Source organism: Mastigoproctus giganteus, chromosome 6, assembly GCF_048544385.1.
Source record: "Mastigoproctus giganteus isolate SK-2022 chromosome 6, ASM4854438v1, whole genome shotgun sequence".
Lineage (NCBI taxonomy): Eukaryota > Metazoa > Arthropoda > Arachnida > Uropygi > Thelyphonidae > Mastigoproctus > Mastigoproctus giganteus.
The window spans coordinates 200039965-200062090 of record NC_143580.1 but is presented as its reverse complement, the minus strand read 5'-3'; the positions used below and the strand labels follow the sequence as shown (position 1 = coordinate 200062090).

The following is a 22126-nucleotide window of genomic DNA, read 5'->3' as shown; positions in this document are numbered from 1 at the left end:
GCAGCCTGTCTGCACTGCTCAGAAAACTTCATATCTGACTGCACAATTACTCCCAGGTCTTTTTCATTTTCTACCACCTTAAGTGTAATACCACACAGTTGGTACGTTTCTCTGGGGTTATTTCTACCCATATGCAGTACTTTGCATTTGTCAAGGTTGAACTTCAGTTGCCACTTCTTAGCCCATCTGCCCAAATTATCTAGATCCTGTTGCAGTAGCACACTGCCATTACTGTCATTAACAACCCTGCCAACCTTTGTGTCATCTGCAAACTTCGACATTAAGCCTGATATACCTTCATCAATATCATTGATAAATACACAAAACAACAGTGGACCCAACACCGAACCCTGTGGGACTCCACTAATAACATTAGTCCACGAAGAGCAGCACCCATTGATTACCACCCTCTGTCTTCTCCCACTTAACCATCCTTTTATCCATTGTAGCAACTTACCCTTAATACCATTCTGCTCCAATTTGTACAGTAGTCTTCCATGCGCAACAGTGTCAAAAGCTTTCCTGAAATCCAAGTATATGATATCAAAATTATTTTTTGCATCCAGTTCCTTTGTGACCACATCATAATAACCAATCAAATTTGTCAGACAAGACTTTCCCTTAACAAACCCATGCTGTGTTTGAGTTATCGCTGCAGTCTTGTCTAGATGATCCTGCAATGCATCTTTAACCAGCGACTCCATTATTTTACCCGGAACAGAAGTTAAACTAACTGGTCTGTAATTACTCGTGTCACCCTTCGATCCACCTTTGTGAATTGGGGACACATTTGCACATCTCCAGTCCGTGGGAACCTCCCCTGAGTCCAAGGATGCTCTCATAATTATGGCTAAGGGTTTGCTTAGTTGCTTTGCCGCCTCCTTTAAAATAACTGGATAGATCCCATCCACCCCAGGTGCCTTTCTTATGTTTAACTTCAACAATTTCTCCTCCACTTTGCTCTCAGTTATTACAAAATCATTAAGCACACTGCTACAATTTGATAACCTTCTTCCATTTTCAAATTGTAATAATTCCTCACGTGTGAATGTAGATGCAAAATACTCATTCAGTTTGTTTGCTATCTGAGCAGGATCATCAACAGTCGAACCATCGATGTCAAGTGGTCCAATCATATTCATCCCCTTCCTTTTAGAGTTTATATAAGTAAAGAAATCCTTGCTGTTTTTCTTAGCATCTTTTGCCAAAGATTGTAAGGATAACTGAAAAATTTTATTCCTAACATAAAGCATTTGACATGGGCTCCATGTTGAATACTTAAAGGTAGGGAAGCATGTAACCCCTGGATCATCACAGACATTTTTTTTCACATATCACCCAAATGATATGTGAAAAAAGTTGAGTCAACAAATTTCACAAATCCACTGATTCACAGCACCTGTTTTTGAGTACCTGCAGAATGTTTGGCAGGGTATGGAACACAATCTTGATCAATGACGCAACCCCATAAGAAGTAGTAGCAATTGTAGTAATGGCAAATAATGCAAAAAAGCAAGCTTATATAGCATCAGCCAAAAAAAAAAAAAAAAAAAAAAACCAGTCTATCTGTAAGCTCCAAGAATTTGTCTAGTTCTTCCTTGAATTTATTCAACCCATCTATTTCCACAACAACATAGGGAAGACTGTTCCAACAATCAACCACCCGCTGGCTGAAGGCAATCTTCCACACATCTATCCTGCAACTAACCTTCTCAACTTGAATTTATGCCCCCTCATGTGTGTAGTCTCAGCAAGTGGAAGAATACCATTAATATTAAGCTTACTCAATCCATTCAAGGCTTTAACTGATCTGTCTCAGTCAGATCTCCCAACAAGTGCCTAGACACTGTAATTCGCAGAACTGAAGCCTTTCTAGATAAGACCCACGTTTTGTTTCGTTTAACAGTCTGGTTGCTACATCGTTTACTAAAGTAAGGCCTCCAGACTTTATACAGTACTCAAGATACAGCCTGACCATTGCCTTATACAAAGGGATAATCACCTCCTTATCACTGCTAGCAAAGTTTCTGTATATCATTGACCCATGAGCTGTCTCGGCAGCATGTCTGCCCTGCTCAGAAAATTTCATGTCTGACTGCACAATTACATCCAGATCTTTTTCATTCTCCACTACCCTGAGTGTAGTACCACACAATTGATAAGTTGCGTTGCGGTTACTGCTAACTACAGTTGATTCCGGTTATTTGGGATACATCGAGACTATTGCATTTTGGCCCGATTAAGCGGCTGCCCCAATTATCCGAAGTTTCTACATAAATACAGTAGTTAAAAATGCAATGGACCCCCACTTTACAATTGGTTCACTGTACAATCAAATCATGTTACAATGGACTCACCATAGTAAAGTACCATATACTATACCATGTATAGTAAGCACCGGTCATTGTGATCACATTTGTGAATTGAATTAGCGAAAATAGGAGGAATATTATCCACAGGTTATAAAAGTAAAGTTATTAAGCACAAATTTAATCTTTATTACCTTACCAATTAAAAAATTAAATGATACGTGAAAATCGGAATAATTAATACGTACTGTAAAATATACATACTAACTAGTTGACATTTCTGTTCACTGACATTTGTGAGTGGGGTTTAAAATTTAAAACAGTAAAAAGATAAGCAATCAATAATAAAGAACACAGCACACACAATACATGCAAGTGAGAATGGAGTAACAAGTTACGAAGCTTTAAAACTAGGAATGAAGAGAAGATTCTGAAAATTAATTTTTTTATATGATTGAAGATTTCATGGAAGTGTAAACACATTTCACCATAATAACCCACAGAATTCCAGCTGTCGGTATTATCACAAATTCAATAAGCTCGAGTCTACTATCCATTTATGATAGATTGCACCAACAGAAAAGCCCAATAAACAGGTGACTGCTAATTGTTTTTATTGTTTTATGGTTGTGACCTCCAGAAATCCAACCGAACCACATGGTATGGTCGCAGACAATTGTAAAGTAATCTCTAGTGCTGTGGTCTCCTACCCCGATTAACCGGTGGCCCAAATAACCGGAATCCACTGTGTGTGTGTGTGTGTGTGTGTGTGTGTGTGTGTGTGTGTGTGTGTGTGTGTGTGTGTGTGTGTGTGTGTGTGTAACCCCAGGGGCTCACACATCTGGTGAGTATGGGCTTGGCACACCCAGGGTCCTGAGCTGGAGATCATCATTCTTCTCTTTCTTGGTGATTTCCTTCTACTTCTCTCTCTCTCTCTCTCTCTCTCTCTCTCTCTCTCTCTCTCTCTCTCTCTCTCTCTCTCTCTCTCAGGGTAACTCAGAATTCCTTGCGCCATATGGCTTATAAACCCAATTTTCCTAGATCTTGTTGCAGTAGTTCACCCTGATGACTGTCATTAACCACTCTGTCAATCTTTGCATCATCTGCATACTTGCACATTAAACTTGATATACCTTCATCAATATTATTATTATTTTTAGCTGTATGGTGCAAGGAATCCTGAGGCTTATGCTGCACCAACAAAAAAAAAAAAAAAAAAAAAAATTCTGAATTACCCTGAGAGAGAGAGAACAAGAGTCAGAAGTAGAAGGGGAATCACCAAGAAAGAGAAGAATGATGATATCCAGTTCAGGACCCTCGGTGTGTCAAGCCCATACCAGATATGAGCCCTGGGGTTAGCATTGAAAACAACAATGGACCCAGCACTGAATCCTGGGGAACTCCACTAATAACATTCTTCCACTTAACCATCCCTTTATCCATAGCAGTAACTTGCCCTTAATGCCACATTGCTCCAGTTTATACAGCAGTCATGTGCAACAGCATCAAAAGCCTTCCTGAAATCCAAGTATATGATGTCAAAATTATTTTTGCATCCATTCCTTGGGCACTGCATCATAGTAACCTATAAGATTGCTTAGACAACACCACCTCTTAACAAATCCATGCTGTGATTGCAGTATAATTGCATACCTGTCCAGATGGTCCTGCATTACTTCTTTAACCAGTGATTCCATTTTCCTTGGAACAGATGTTAAGCTAACAGATCTGTAATTACTCACATCACCTTTTGATCTCCCTTTATGAATTGGGGATACATTTGCACATCTCCAGTCCATCGTGACCTTCCCTGAATCCAAGGATGCTCTCATAATTATGCTATGGGTTTGCTTATCTCCTTTGCTGTCTCCCTTAATATAATTGGAAGATTCCATCCACCCCAGATGCCTTTTTTATGTCCATCTTCAACAATTTCTCCTCCACTTTCCTTTCAGTAATCACAAAGTCATTTAGCTCCTCATTAGAGTTTGATAAACATCTGGCATCCCCTTCCCTACAGAATTCCTCATGTGTGAATGTAGATGCAAAATACCTTTTTCAATTTGTCGGCAACCTGATCAGGGTTATCAACATTTAATCCATAGTCAACAAGTAGCCCAATGTGATTCAACCCCTTCTACTGTTAATATAAGCACAGAAGCCTTTGCTGTTTTTCTTTGCATTCTTGCCAGAGACTTCTCATAATCTGCCTCAAGTTTTTGTAGTTGACTTATGAGGGGTTTCTGAAAAGTAAGGTAACACATTTTTTTCTCTCGATGATGTTTAATAATACGAAATTGAAATTACACACCAAGAAATAAGTGAACATGCACTACTTCTCCACAAAGTCTCCAATTTTATTGATGCACTTGTCCCAATGATGGATCAGTTTATCAATACCAGTACTGAATAAGTCCATGCCCACACGCAGTAACCAACATCGCACTGCCTGATGAACTTCCTCATCTGTGGTGAAATGCTTTCCTGAAAGGTGTTTCTTCAGAGGACCAAACAAATGGTAGTCTGAAGGCGCTAAGTCTGGGCAGGATGTGACAGAGTTTCCCAATGATTATGGCACAACCACTCGCGAGTGGTGTGGGCAGTGTACAGAGTTGCGTTGTCATGCAACAAAATCATGCCGCTTGTCAGGAGTCTTGATCGTTTGCATCGAATGTTGGCTTTCAGTTTTTCAAACGTTGAACAGTAAAGCTGTGGACTGATTGTTCCTCCCTTCGGCAAGAAATCCACCAGCAGAATGCCTTGACAATCCCAGAACACTGTGGCCATGACTTTTTGGACACTGGAAACAGTTTTGAATTTTTTGCACACAGGATATTGTGGATGTTTCCAGGCCATGGAGTCTTGTTTGCTCTCTGGGGTAAAGTGATGAACCCACGTTTCGTTTCGTCTGCTGTGACTATGCGAGCAAGAAAATCCTCTCCTTAGTTGCTGTATTGCAACAGGTTCTCCAGGCACATCCCCATGCGCTTTGTTTTGTCCTCATCTGGCAATTGTCTGGGCTCACCTTTTGAAAGACAAGGACATTGTGAACAATTTCGTGAACGGTCGACTTACTTACTTTCACTATTTGTGCAATTTCACGCAGTTTCACTTGCCTGTTTCCAAGAACGATGCCCTTGATGCGCGAAATGTCTTCTGTCTTGCTCGATGAAGGCCAGCCCGCCCAATGTCGATCTTCAATGTCAACACAGCCCGCTTTAAATTCATTGCACCAAAAACACACCTGCTTCTTTGTCATCGCCTTTTTGCCATACAGAGCAACCAGTTTACGGTAAATGTCACTTGGTGAAGACCCTTTTGCTTGCAAAAAGTGAGTAACTTCATGAACACCTGTTTTGGACCACACTCGCATGGTAGCTGCCATTTTGCAACTGGAATCTGCTGTGAGGCGACAGTACTGCAACACTGCACTGGTGGTCTTTTTGAACATTATTAACAGGTCTATATGTCCACCATGTTTCATCTCATTCCCTTTCACCATTATTAAGGGGGGGAAAATGTGTTACCTTACTTTTCGAAAACCCCTCATAGTTTAAAAAATTTATTATGGGTAAGTGTTCAGTTCTTTTGTGATAACCCTGTACACACATTTATATATACATTTAATTGGTATATTATTTCATTTGCCACCACCTTAGTTTTATTTCAATGGGTGTTAGTTATATCTATCTATATGCAAGTGGAGCTCGTATGGGAAATCCCAAAAACTAGAAACCATATTTTATAAACAGAAAAAATATAAAATAGTAATTCAGCATCGCGAAAAAAAAAAAAAAAAAAAAAATATATATATATATATATATATATATATATAAATAATAATAATAAAAAAATAAAAAATATATATATTTTTTATTTTTTATTATTATTTTTTACAATATATATATTTTTACAATATATAGTCATATAAATTATATTTAAATAATGTTAGAAAAGTAATATTTCTTTTCTAAAATTATTTAAATATAATTATTTTTTACAATATATATATATATATATATATATATATTTATAAATTTTACAATTTACAATATTTTTTACAAAATATATATATTTTTTACAATATATAAGGAAAATAACAAAAGTTATCATATGGCTAATGCTCCAAAACGTGCAGCGCAGCAGTAAAGGAAGCAAAAAGATATAAATAATGTGTGGTTTGTAACATAAGGTGTCTGTGAAATGGAAATGAAAAATACACAAAGTGCCTAAACTAAGAGAAGTTTAAGGGATAGTAGAAACTGGAACACTTTTTAACAACTACTTCACTTCCTTAAACTTCTCTTAGTTCAGGCAGTTTATGTATTTTTCATTTCCATTTTCACAGACACCTTATTTATGTTACATAAGTTATATTTATGTTATATGAAACTCTTAACCTGTACCATTTCATCCAGTAAGCAAGTAGCAAATATACAAATTAAGCAGACTAAAAATGATCAATTTAGTCTTAAGTAAATAGATGTAATTCTATTTTATTTTTCTGGCACAAAAGCAACTGACCAGTTGCTATAGTGAAATAGATGTAAGGGTGGCCAACAATAAAACAGATTACTTTTAATGTAAAAATAAGATTTTTACATTAATTTTAATAGAAAAATAAGATATTTATATTCAAAAGACACTTTTCCTTATCTAAAAAATATACAAAGAATGATTTGTTTGAATCAATTAATCAATTACTCACATCACCAACACAATTTTCAAGACTAGTAAAATAATTTTTACTAGTCTTGAAAATTTTTAAGACTAGTAAAAATTATTAAGCATACTTGAAATTCTGGTCAATATTTAAATCTGTTTATAAACCCACAATTTACAAATTATCAATGAATAAAATAAAATATTAGAAAAGAGCATGCAGTTGCGTAAAATTTGCAAACTTCTTTTAAATATATAATTACACATCATTAATTTAATTTCTAGCTGGTTAATAGTATTCACTTAATCACCCCTTATAATTTTTAGATTCAACACATCTAACTACAATAATATAATTTTAGATGTATACCAATACAATTAATTTATTACAAAAAATGAAAATCAAATCTTATAGTATATTAAACTCTGATAATATTAATGAAATGAATAATTATTTCAATTAATGAATTAATTGAAATAATTGTGTAAATAAGCTAAACTGCTTTAACAGGAGTAGAAAATCAAACAAGAACTTTATTAACAATTTACACATTCTAATCAACAAAACCAGTTAAAATTACACATTTCTTGTAATTGTCTGTGCTAAGCATACTTATTTCTGTTAACTGAGAAAGAAAAACAAATATATTAAATTGTATATACTATATACGATAAACTGTTAGAGATCGGTATTTCTCAGAAATTCTTTCTATAAATGATCTTCTGAATTAGCATAGAAGCACGTAAGTTTATTGTCATGTTCACTGTAAGCCACTTATTAGTTATTAAAATGCCATAATAGAGAATCTTAAATATTCTGAAATTTGTCTGGTTGCCAATCTCTGAACCCATTCCAGCAGATCTACATCCTTCCTAAAGTGAGGCCTCAAGATACAGTATAACCAATGGCCTTATACAAAGGGATTGTCCTGTCAGTTTTACTTTTAAATTTTAGAACCTATTTACTGTTTTATGAAAATTTCTTCATATTTTGACATTTTTCAACAGAAGATATATATATTGAAGCTACAGCTATAATACACTATTCTGAATTGCAATATGAGTAATACTTCTCTCTTATACCAATAAAATTTGAACGAGGGCTGTTCAATAAAGAATGATCATAATTCCACAACATACCTTTATTAATCATCCATATTTTGATGGTCCTTTTCAAAGTATTCCCCATTTGATGAAACGGATTACTCCAATATTTCTGCCATTCTTCAAAAATGTGGTGGAAGCCATTTTTTGACATGTTTCAGAATTGCCCCCTATGTCTTTACAGCTTCTTTTGATAACTGTAAATGTTTTACTCACAGCTCCTTCTTTAACTTTGGAAATAAAAAAAAATGGTGCTAGTGCAAGGCTGTAGGACAGATGAAGAACACACCTGACATTAATGCTAGCTAAGTACTCTATGGCAACATGAGCATTGTGAGATCTCACATTGTCATGATGCAGCATCCACCCACCTGTGCAATTGTAATCATTTGCAACGAATCTTATCCCACAAAGTGTGCAGTACAGTTCTGTAGTAATGTCCTGTAACAGTCGTGTGATGCACATCATCCTGGTAAACCATTCCTTGAACTTCAAAAAGATGACCATAACCTTTCCTACAGAAACCACAACTATTGCTTTTTCAGTGTTGGCGATGATGCAGACTTCCAAAAAGAGCTTTGTTCCTTACTGTCTGGGTCAAAATGATGAAGCCATGTCTCATCCACAGTTATCACCTTATGCAGAATTTCACTATCTTCAGTAACCATCCATTGCAGCTCCTGACAAATCTCCATGTGAATATGCTGTTGCCCAGGTGTGGTGAGTAGTCTTGGGACCCAGCATGTACAACACACGTCATATGCAGCAAATTGCCATGGAGAATAACGTGCATGATTCATACTGACATTCTCAACATCTCTGCCAATTGCGTTACTGTTATGCAATGATCTTCTCTCACAATTCAAATGCAGTGTTTCTGTGGTGACAGAAGTGTTTGGAGCTCCAGAACCACTGATTTTTGCGATTGAATCACATCTGTCTTTAAACATTCTAAACTACCTGTGAGCTGTGCTATATGGAAGCTTAGATTCACCAAAATTTCATATGCTTCAGCTAATGTTTTTTTGAGACAGAAACAAAATTTGAGAGCAGCATACTGTTCCTTGTGCATCATGTCCATTATTACATAGGCAAAACTGAACAGGCACACACTTGACTGACTGCCCAAGTCATGCAGTGTGCACAAGTCAACTGCACAGTTGTTACACGATGCAGCTTGGTTTAATCTTAAATTCTGCAACTCACGAGAAATAGCAAGTAGTACGGTTCATGAAAAATTACGATCAGTCTTTATTGAACAGCCCTTGTAGATATGATGGTATTTACTAGGCTTTACTTGACATGAATATAGAGGAATCCATGATGAATCAGAGCAACCACAATTGAAAGAAGCTGTTATGGGGACTAACTCCAGCTGTGAGATGTGCTCGAGCAATTTCTGCCAAAAATCTTGAAATATGAGTATACATTTTGAAAATGGCATTTGGAATTAGTATTTCGCACTGAATATTATTGCAATTAATAAGAAAACAGGCTCCAAAGATAAAAAGACTTTTCTGTTTTAATTAAACTGGTTTACTTTGGATTTTGTTGAAAGTGTCTTTTGTCATTAATTACCTGTGTTTCAAACATGCCCCTTCTATATCAGAAAAACATACATGGCTTCGGGTGTGTGACCAGGATTTACTTAATTTCCATGACCAATCAACTAAGGGATTTAAATCCCAAATAGCAAAATTTCTATCTTACAATTTCTCTCTCTCTCAAGAAACTATAAGATGGAAATGTCTCACTTACTCATGATGATGTCTCAAATATATTGAATAATCTTAGAGCAGTAATGAGGAATACACATTACATAGTTTGATAACCAATGCCAAAAAGAATCCATGTGATATAGTATACCATGGATCCTGGAATCAGAGGCCAGTTTTAATCCATGTGATGTCCTGTAATATTCTGCTTTCACTATTGCTTATAATATGAACATTACTAATTAAGCAACTTTCAACAATGACAATGTATATAACATTACTGTTATTGGAACAAATTCTGCACCAAAAATGGTTGGATTCACTCTATCAGAGTCCAAGCTGCATTGAATCCTGGCTGCCATCTGAGATCTGAGTACAAGTAGTCCATTTCACTGAAATGAGGTTTATAACTTTTTTTTTTTTTTTTGCAGTGCATGTGCCTATATTTCATATTAGTAGCCTTATTTTCATTGGAGGATTGTGAGAATTTCAATTCTGATTGTGAGAATGTGAATAGTATGACTATTCTGTTTTATTTTAATTATTATTCTATTTATTTTTGTTTTGACTAATGAAAAAAAAAAAAAAAATCTGCTTCCTTGCATTATTTAACCTTACTAATATTAATACGGCAACACTGAATCAGTAGCACCCAAAGGAAAATATACTGCCACATGACTACTCATAAACAGTTTATACTATATAAAAAAAAAAAAAAAAAAAAGTATTTTTACTTAAAGATAAATTTGTTTTATGGTTCATCAGCCACATCTATTAGTGGAAAAGCTAAGTGTAATTGTGCATAAAATTATGCAGCAACAAAGTTTTCATCAGAAACTCAAGTTCAAGTATTTTTATAATATCATTAAAGACTAAATAGTGATTCCCATTAATCTCAATGGGAATCACTCTTTAGTCTTTAATGAGATAAGTTTTCTAATCGTATGGTACATTAAATCTTTCGTGTGTTAGGATTTTAATTTCTTACCAACAATATGGTACCTGTAAGAGGACAATTATAATTTCAATTCTGCCAACCTGCTTGTGCATGTGCACGTGCATCAATATAAATATGCCTTGCATTATAAATTTTATATCCTTCACTAGTACCATTATTTTGCTGGTTCAAATCTATCAATTAATGATGATCACATATCTGTGAAGGACTTTTCAACCTAGTTTTAACCTAATGAAGATCATTTTTCAGTAGAAATTGCTCTGCTATACCAAGAAAATAACTCAATAGGCATGGTCTGTGTTACTGTTAACAAGCAAAAATTTTTATATTTCTCACATTATGCTTTAATTGATTGCAGGTTTGAAAGATAAAATGACCCTTGAATCTCACTACTGATTCTTTAATTCTGAAGTTTCAGGCAGGAATAACAAACTTTGAAATTTGCCTCTCATATGTCCTTTAGATTTTATTCTTCTTACATTACAGCATAATCACTTTTAACTAGATCATCTGAACCAACCCATCATCGAAATACCTGCATGCATCAACTTTCATATTAGGAAAAAATAATATGCATACGCATACACACATAGTTTTTTCTTGTCTTACAGCAGAGCTACGTTCCAACAACCATGTCATAAGTCAATTTGGACATAAGCCCATTTTTTTTAGGTACAAAACACATTTTTTATTTATTTATTAAACTTTTTCATTTTATTTTATATTTTAGTTTTATGTTTTATTAGTTTAAATGTCTAAAATCCTATCCTTTACAGCACATATAGTTTCCAAATGCCCATCGTCTAGGAGTGTCAATGTTGTCATCATTTGATCAGATATTTCATGCTATATGCATTAAATAAGTTGCCAGAAGTCTCCTTAATAAGAATTAATACACTAGGAATACATATTTTGTCTCTGTTGCCAGGTTTAAACCGGAAGGATTCTCTCTCTGTCTCTATTTTTTTTTTTTTTTTGCAAATACATAGAATTGAACTGTTAAAAAAAAAAAAAAAATGCATCTAACTTACATTGATGATTTTGGCAATTTCATGGGCTATCTGTATGGATGCTTCCTTTAATACCACTGCGCAGGCAGTGAGGTAGTTTGTAAGGCAGCATTACAGATGTGTAAAATAGTTTTAAATTTTTTTCTGGAAACAACCATCATAAGTCCGATTGCCGTAAGTCGCATACATTGTCAGTCAAGGGAATATTGTGTGTACACACACACACACACACACACACACACACACACACACACACACACACACACACACACACACACACAGAAGAAAGGAATTTCCAACTGATCAGTTAAAAAAAAAAAAAAAGTCTTCTGTCATATGTTCATTCATCCCATGTTTACTGTGACTCCAATAACACAGAGGTCTGCGATGGATCAGACTAATTACAGTCTTTTAGTAATTCTTGTACAGAGTTTCATCCATTTTTCTCCATCACACACAGATTTTTCATAAAATGTCACATTCTTTTTTATGCTTTTGAATAAAAAATACACAAAAATGATATTACTGTTTTATGATTACAAAACTGAAGACCGCTGGTTATAGATTTTTTTAACACATTTGCAAAGAGAAAAACTTCCAGAGGTACTGAGAATGCATAATACAGGATGGCATCAGTATAAGTGAACAGCATACTGCTAAAAGTATCATTTTTTGTACTGCTTTAGTTCGTGCCTGTCTACACTATTCAGGAATTTATCACGTCAAATACTTCTAATCCATAGAAAACAAATGGAGTAATTTTGAAAGAGTGTCTCTTCCAATAATTTTATATCTGCTGGTAAACTTGAGTCTCAGAGCTAAAAATTGATGGTTCAGCTTAGAAGTGGTGATATATAAAGATGTAAAGAATTAATTCTAGTACTTGAAGTAATATTTTAATGTCTTTAAAAACTAAATACAATTAGAAAAAACATATATTAAAGAGATACTATCACTTTAACAATAGAAGAAAACAATAATTTACTAGCAGAACTAAACCAAACCAAATATGCATGATATGAGATACTCAAGTTTTTTTCCCAATAAAGTAAACTTCCTGGGAAAAGCAATGTAAGATTTTCTTTTTGGCTTATGAAATAAAGAGAAATCAGACTTGAAAATAATGAAAATGTAGCAATTAAAAAATATGTTTATTGACAAAAAGTTTTAAAGATTTCTTACCATCTGTTCCAACTGAGCTAATGCTGTCATCAGATGTTCGGTGAACCAAGTTACCCTGAAATACCCTCCCACCTGAAGAAATTACACCATTTAAGTTTGGATGGCCTTTGGAAAGGGGAGGAAGAAAAAAAAAAAAGATATCTGAAATATGTTAATTTTTTTACAACTGTTCACAATAAATGATCAATTTCATAAAGTTAATAATAACCACCCTTCAACTTTTGCAACTTGGCACCCAATTTGTAGTTCTAATACCAAAAAATGTTCCAATATATATATATATATAAAAATTATTTATCAGAGACATAATAATAATGATGATCTTTAATGATAAGTTAAGTATATGAGATAAATCTGAAGACCCTAAAGTAAAGATCAGCAGAGCCTTTAGACACAAAGAAAGGCAACAAAACAAAGTTTGTTTCTGTGATTAAAAAACAGAGTTTATATGTAACTTTAGGGGCTGTTATTAACTTTATATTATTTTTTTCCCTAGCAATAATTATTTCTGTTATTTTGTTACATAACATCTCACATTGTGAATTCCTTCACAATGTGAGATGTTATGTAACAATGCCACTGTACAACTTAGGTTGGTTTTCTTCATTTGGTACAGAAATGATGGTATATCAATCAGAAAATTTCTACAACTAATGTGTTTGTTGGTATGTATTATGTTTATATATACTATTTATGTATCAGGTCCCTCCCCCATTGTAAAATCCTCATGACTCTGTTGAAGAGTCCATGAGTTTACAATTAACATCTTTTTTGAGTTTCCCAATAAAAAATATTACCACCAACAGTGTGTTCAGGCACTATACAACAGAATATAAGCTGTGCCATTATGTGCTTGAAATGAGGCATAGTTTGTACTGACTAGTGCACGTGGAAAATAAATGGAAATGATTAATATATATAAATAGGGCCTGATCTATTTCTGTAATGAATTTTATACGGAACAGCAGGAGTTATACAGTAAACCCCCGCGATTCGCGGTATCTGTATTTGCAGTTTCGCGTATTCGCGATCGCTGATTTAATATAAAATGAAACCTAAAAAAATGTGAAATTTAAAGCGCCGTGAATATTTTCCCCCATAAAAAACATGGGCGTCGCTAAAATTATCTTTCCCAGTCAAAACAGTGCTCAGTGGGTGGGGCGGGGGGGAGAGGTGACAAAATCGCGAGCGTGGATGTTTCTCGCTAATCCTTGTTCGGTATGTGTTATGCACTTGTCATGGAAGGTTTCGTCGTTTGCTTTTAATTTATATGCTTAAAAATTGAATAAATTTATCAGTTTATAAATTGATATGCTTACAAAAGTGATAAATCTACCGTTTTGCAGTGTAAAACAGACTTTTTCTAGTGTGTTAATGGAAGAAAGTGACTTTATTGTGGACAAGTTCTTTCTAACCCGTACAAAAATATGCCTACGAATAACAAGGGAAATATGAAAAGATCAAAGAAGGTGATGACATTAGCGAATAAAATTGAGTTATTAGATAAAATTTCTAATGGTGAAAATGTCTCCTCAGTGGCAAAACATTATAAAATCAATGAGTCAACGGTATGATCGATCAAGAAATCGGAAGAAAAAATCTGCCGTAGTGTCCGTGAAAGCGCGCTAATTGCTTCAAAAATTTGCTCTGTAACTCATGACGTTAAATTAGAAAAAATGGAAAAAGCTTTAAATCTGTAGATAGAAGAGCGAACTCAAAATAAAATTCCGTTAAGTTCACTCATCATTCGTGAAAAGGCAAAACTCCTTTATCAACACTTTAGCGAAACTAGTGATAGCATGGGCGGGATAAGTTTTTTTGCTAGCAAAGGCGCTGGTTTGAAAGATTTGTTTGAAATTTCTAATAAATATTACATTTAATATTAAATTGTTTCTTATTTTCATTTTGATGCCATATGCTTGCATTTCACTATGTACTGTCATTGTACATAGTCATATTATGAAGGTACGCATAATACATACATGACAAAATTTTAGACTACATTTTCTTATATATTACATACTTTGGAGCGGAACCCCTTTATTACCATGGGAGCCATAACTCAGTATTCGCGACATTTCTCAGAAATGTAACCCCCTGGGGGTTTACTGTATTTTATTACAAGAAACAGCCTCTTTGCAACCCTTGTGAATGGTGGGAGGAAGACATCAAATGTATTCCATTTCTACATGTTAATATAACAAAGTAAATTTTTTATAAAAAAAATATTCAATTAAATTAGCAAGACTGGCAATTATAGAGGAGATGCTATGGCCACCCAGTAATTTCTATGTACAGTTTTCATTAGTAATATACATAAAATTGTAGAGTTTCTATTATATCATAACAGAACCATCAGATCTAGAGCTGAACTTATCTAAAGCTTTTTGAGCACGCTGAGTCACATGTAAAACTTGTAATTGTTATAGACATCAAAAAGAAACTAAAATGTCTCACTTGCTCATGGTGATGTCTCAGACATATTGGATACACTACTCAGAGCAGTAAATAGAGTATTACTTACCAATGGTTTTAAAATATCTGCAATACATCCGGCCAAGAAATCAGTGAAAGTGCTAACGCATGAAATAATAGTTCTTAGCTTGATGTTTAGGATATCAATTTTAAGTGATCCATAAAAAATGTGCTCATCCTTCCTTGTTATAAACTGCACCATGATTCTTGATAGTCTGGCTGGGGATACCAGTGTGCATTCTGTTTTATTTACTATAGCTTTTATGTTTACCCTAATATCATATATGTTGGTGCATTAACATTATTTTTATACACAGTACACCAACCAAAGTTGTAGAGGGGCATCATTATATAAACTCTCATGTTGTGAATTTCTTCACAAGTTGCCTACCTCGTTACACCTCGAATAAGTAATGCTTCCCCAATGGGGAAGACTATTGTTACTTATTCTCGGTGTGCACCACCATATAGCTATTTCAGGGCTATATGGCCCCTCTTGGTGAGTGGGTAGGTACCCAGATAGTATAACAGCTGACAACTCTAACTTATATGACAATAAACTCTTCAGCCTACATGTATCCTATATGTATTAAACTACACTGCACTTTGCATCTCTGATATCATGAATTTAACAAACAACTGGATTGCCAGCTGTTTATATCAGCTGGGTACCTACCCACTCACTGATGAGAGGCAAAAAGCCCTGAAACAGCTATCTCGATGGTGGTGGCAGTGCCCACTGAGAAAAAAGTAAAGATAGTCTTCTCTGTTGGGGAAGCGTTACTTATTTGATGTATAATGAGATAGGCAACTTGTGAAGGAATTCACAATGTGAGATGTTATGTAACGATGCCATTGTACAACTTAGGTTGGTTTACTTCGTTTGGTACAGAAATGATGGTAACGCACTAATTTATATGAGAGTAAACTTTTCCTGCAGTCTGAGGCTTTTTGATGTGTAAACATCTTTGGTGGCACCTACTAAATTTCGGACGGTAGTAAAATCAATTTGTCATAAATTTACAATGCAGAAATGATGTCATTTCCATTTCATAAAGAAAAATGGAGTCAGGAGAGGAGATCGTGCAAAGGATCATGTGGGGTTATCTTGGATGTGATCGCACAAAGGATCATGGGAGATGTTGTTGTTATTTGGTTTTTAGGAGCATTAGCAACTAAGGCCATATTGCTCCGGGAATATGTGGTGGTCATTCCCTGACCTTTCTGCATCCCCCATATTTGGTGGTCACAGGCTTGAACACCGGTCTAATCAAGAAGCGTGTGCTACGTACTGCTGCTCCTGCCCACCCGGCTATGGAGGCACCAATCATGGGAGATGATCTTGCAGATCACCTACAAATTTTCAGAGGGTAGTAAAATCAATTTGTCATGATTTTGCGAAGCAGAAATGATGCCATTTCCATTTCATAACAAAGAAAAATGAAGCTGGGAGAGGAGATCATGCAAAGGATCGTGGGAGGTGATCTTGGATGTGGCCAGAGCTGGCATAAAGCAACTGGTGTCAGAAAAACATTTATGATTTGGGGCATACCACTTAGGTGGCTTTGGGCTAACTATTACCACCTGTGGCAGAAACCTTTTGGTAGCCAGAGAAATGGATACCTTGCAAAATTTAAAGTAAAGTAAAACATTTAAAGCAAAGGATCATGGGAGGTGATCTTGGATGTGCTCAGAGCTGGTTTATGCCAACTCTGAGCATATCCAAGATCATTACATTACATGCACTTCAGCCTTACTGGTTGAAGCGCATGTAATGTAGGCATTACAGTACCCATCTGTATTACTGAAGTGGTTGTATAGTTCCATCAAGAGGCAGATCATAAACATTTTTCTGCAACCAGCTGGGTGGGTCAAGAATATTTGAATCGGTTTGCAACTGGGAGATAACAGACTCCAAATTACATGTATGAGTAGAATCTTTTGCTTGTCATTGGTTATTCTCATTAAGTTGCAGAAGTCTTCATTGGTTCTCAAGTTTTCACATTTCTTTGCAATTGCACTGAGTCGGTTGAGCATGGTGAGCTTTAGATCGTCATTTACCTCGCTGTTTGGATGATAGTAAAAGTTTCGAAAGGGATCTTCTTCTCGCAGTTGTGTTACAAGGCTATGCAGGTTATTACTGCATGCTTCGTCAGGATGAATGTTGTTGTTGTCTTGACACATCATCTTACATATTTCAATCGTTTTGTGAATGTCCAAGTCCAATTCATACAATTTACGATCTAGTATGAGTTCTTCATTATCGTCGTAGATCTTGATATATTTCATCTCTGATAGTATCTCTGTTTCCTCATCGCGAAATAGAATGTACAGCATTACCAACTCATGCTTGTACTCATTGAGATCCTGAGCCAACTCATAGTTTTGATGCCGTATTATGCGTGGTTACTGTCGTTTCTTGCAGATACTGCAGATCTCATAGCGCTGCATGTGTAATTTGCAACAAAGTATGACAGAATAACACAATAGTATGATTGTAACAATACAAATACTTGTATTGTTGCAATCATACTATTCAACAAATGGCTACAATCAAGTGGGTAATTAGGCTATTGGCCTAACCTTTTCCAAACATTGATTTGGTAAAGCAGTTCATAAAGGTGTGTGTATCCTATTTATTAGTAGAGTAAATAGCGGGTGTGAGCATAAATTACATCGATCATGATTTCAGTTTAGCTGTTCAAAATTTAGTAGATGTTGTCAAAGTTGTTTACACATAAAACATCTTTTGTGCATACAGAGTACACGTGATTTTTTTTAGTCCTAAATCCTACACGTGTTTACCTTAATTTATTGTGCATAATTCTACTTTATATTTTGTAATATATTTTAACTTTATATCATATTAATAGTTTAATTTATCTATTTAATCAGCACTTTGAAGTATTCCATTATGATTGAAAATCCCATCTTAGGAATTCCTAGGAATAATAATTTTTCACACTCTTAAGTCTCATAGAATTTAATTTATGGAACTATGTATAACTAATAGTTCTTCATTCAGAGTTACTGTTTTACTTTTAATAGATAGCAATATAACTGTACCTTGTGGATGGCCAGAGGGAGCAGATACAGATGAATGTCCCTGGAAGATTTCAATACGACTACGAACAGACACTCTATCATCGGAAGTTGGTGGTTCTGAGGCAACTCGAGAAACACTATTTCGTGAAGGGATTGAATTTTTTTTCCTAGAAATTATGACTTCATCATAAGTAGGAGGATGAGGTGGTTGTAACCTTTGCTGCCCATCACGTGAATTGGCAGATGGATGTGAGGATATGGATCTTCTCTGTTCAGGTGAAGAACCTTGACTGGATGTACCTGAGAGAGTATCATGTGACTTATGATCAGCAACTGGAGTGCTTGTGGTGCTTTCTTCACTGCCTGGAGATGCTGTCTTTCCCTGACCTGGTGCAAAAGTTTTACTGTCTTTATGCGTATCATAACGTAACAGTTGCATACTAGGTGGAAGGGCAGCATGAAAAGCAATTTTATTCATCCAGTCCTGCATTGTCTTTTCATCATGAGCAACAAATAAGAATTCTGCCCCATCTGACAGCTGAACACGAAACACATGTTTCTTCTTAGTATAGTCAGAAGCTTTGCTACATCTGGCTTGTAACAGACTGACTGGTGGAGCTGCTGCATTATTATCCATAAAAGAAGATTTGTCCTTAAAAAAACACAATAACTGACCACAGACCACTGTATAATATGTTTTCCAAGAACGGATAGTAGCTCGTTTACCACCACTTTGCAGTTCCTGTTTCCTTTCCAAGAAACCCTCAATTTCTACAGGTGGAAGATCTTGAGGGGTTTTCTGGCGTCGAAAACTCTGAGGACGTCTTCTAGTTGTAAAACTAGGAGTACGCTTTGGTTTCTTTGTGCGCTCATCCAATTTCATGCTTTCTGATCTCTTCACCATTGCTGGGGATTCAGGCTTTTTAGGTGTCAAAATATCAACTTTCATACTTTCTACCCTCTTTATCATGCTTAGCTTATCGCCATCTAAAGATTTCTGGCTTGCCACACGAAACAAACCTTTCCCACCAGACAGAGAGATTGATGATAGGGAATCATCTTTCCTTTCAGGCTCACCATCAATATCAATGGGTCTTTCTTCACCTGGCTTTTTAAGAACAATTTCTTGAGTTCTTCTCCTTTCATCTTCTTTACGTCTCTCCTAGGGGTGAAAAAAACATTAATTTTCCTCATATAGTATTATATTCTGAATACAGAAGTAAATTTCAACTAATAATGATATATATATATATATTTGAAAGGAGTGGAGTATAAAACAAAAGCCCAACAATGTTTTAAAAAACAAGTTGGCATTAAAATGTTTGGTGCATACTGTTGGTTTAATATGAGTGCCTAAGCCATAATTTCCCAAAAATAATGCACTGAGTGGGCAAAAACAAGGCACAAACTTTATTTTGACTGGTGGGAAAGTAAAATTCTTAAATATAAAAAAATAAACATGCTTTCAAGTTAATATTATTAACTTGAAAGCATGAATGAGATTTCATAAATACTGTGTTAATGAGATCTCAGTGAAGACTATTAATTTGAAGTCTCTTCAGTGAAGTCTCAGTGAAGACTATTAACAAGAGAAATAATGTTGAAAGAAAAGTCATGCAATATTTGATAGAAATCAGAATTTCTTTTAATAAATTGAAATTATGAGTATAATTGCACTAATTTATACTCATATATTAGAGTATTTTTAATTCTGAATATGAATAGCTGGAAAACTAGTTTTATTCAGCCAAATTATCATTAGTGTTAGCTGTTACAATCTCTAAAATACAGATATCTCTTTTATATCAAATAATTATACTCCAGTAAAGCTTTCGATAGAGTTCTACATGACAGGCTATTACGCAGTAAGATCCTTCACTGGATCAGATCAACCAGTATAGTAAATGGAGTCTTGGGGATCAGTGCTATCCCCTCCCTTCCTGTTTCCAATTTTTCTTAATAACATTGATGAAGGAGTGCAGAGAAAGTTGCACTCTTTTATTCAAGGGTGAACAAACTTAAGACGTGCTAATTAATGTCCATATGAGGAATGGTATAAATATAATTAATGTCCATATGAAGAATGGTATAAAGACTGTAAAACTTGGCAAATTAGACATCTTAGGGGAATCTTAAGGGAATCACAAAAATGAATAAAGGAAGTATATTCTGTGGGCAGCACATTGTAAATCAGTGGAATAAATTATCAAAGAAACATAAGATTATCAATGTTAATTAAGAAATTAAAAGAAAGTGTTTGTTGTCAATTAAACTTCAGACATTTAATTCTTAACTACAAGGGTCACTCCAAAACTTTGCAATCGATATTAAATAATAAAAATAAATAGTACCATTAAAATCTACATTCTTTATTTACCCTAAACACCAAGTTTCACCGAAATCTTTCAAATAGTCGCTGCTGGAGGGCATGATTTTTTGACAATGCGCTTGATTTTTAAAGATTGTGTAAGACAAATGGATATTAATCGCCAAAGTTTGTGTCATGATTTTAAATTGAATCTAACTGCTAAAGAATCCCATGAAAGGTTAGTAAATGCTTTAGGAGATCAAGCACCGTCAATTAGAACAGCTTTAATTGGTTCAATGAATTTAAATTTGGAAAAAAAAAATTTTGAAGATGAACCTCACTCAGGAAGGCTATCAGCAGCTGTCACGCTTGAAAACATTGATCTGGTAAGATTTTTACTGAGAAGGTCAAAGAATTACATATCAGCAGTTGGAAAAAGATGTTAGCATTGGATCAGCAGTAATTAACACCACCATCAATGACCATTTAAGTACAGAAAGTTTTGTGCCTCACAGCTTGAATAATAATCGAAAAGTTGCTTGTGTCAAATGGTGCCATTTCATGTTTAAAAAGTTTGATGAAGGAAAATCCAAGGCTGTTTATGATATTGTTACAGGTGATGACACTTGGATATTCAATTTTGATCCAGAAACAAAGCAACATTCAACCATTTCGTGCTCTCAAACAATCTCCACCAAGAAAGTTTGCAAAACCAAAAATGTTGGAAAACAAAAGGTTGCTTCTTTTTTTTCAGAAAAAATGGATTTTTAGAAACTTTAAAGCTAGAAGATCGAAAGACTGTCAACAATGAGTGGTATACTACTAAATGGCTTTCTAAAGTGTTTGAAAAAATCATTCAAAACAGACACAAAAAACAACTTAAAGGGATCTTGATTCACCATGACAATGCAAGGGCTCACACTTGAGCTCAGACATTAGACTTTTTTTAGCCATTTCTGGTGTTCAATTAGTCACCCATCCACCTTATTTTCCAGACTTAGCACTTTGTGATTTCTTTTTATTCCTAAAAGTCAAAATTCTTCTTAAAGAGAAAAAAATTGAGAGGGACGAAGAAGCTTTTCAGGCCTTCATCGATGGAATAAATATGATCTCCAAAGAAGACTGGTCAAACTGCTTTGATAGTTGGTTTAGAAGGATTAAAACTTGCATAGATGCTAAGGGTGAATACTTTGAGAAACTAAAAATTTGAAGTATGTAACTTTGATAAAATTATCAAAGTGGTTATGTCTCCAGGACTATTGTAAGAAAAACACTATTCACCATAATCTTTAATCTGTATATTTCTTCTATCTCACTCTTTTCTCTTTAATTTGAATGAATGCACATGGCAACCCCTT

The 22126-nt window shown here is 34.9% G+C and overlaps 1 protein-coding gene across 3 annotated transcripts in view; it reads right to left on the bottom strand.

Annotated features, from left to right (window-relative positions):
* kst (spectrin beta chain, non-erythrocytic 5 kst) overlaps positions 1 to 22126 on the bottom strand; it is a 593342-nt gene that overhangs the window by 24761 nt on the left and 546455 nt on the right. For all 3 annotated transcript variants that reach the window (XM_090376665.1, XM_090376667.1, XM_090376666.1), the window contains exons 76-77: positions 18482 to 19622; positions 12941 to 13045 (exon numbers count right to left, since the gene is read on the bottom strand). In XM_090376665.1, the coding sequence (XP_090232791.1) occupies positions 12941 to 13045; positions 18482 to 19622 (1246 nt within the window). The remainder of the gene's footprint in view (positions 1 to 12940; positions 13046 to 18481; positions 19623 to 22126) is intronic.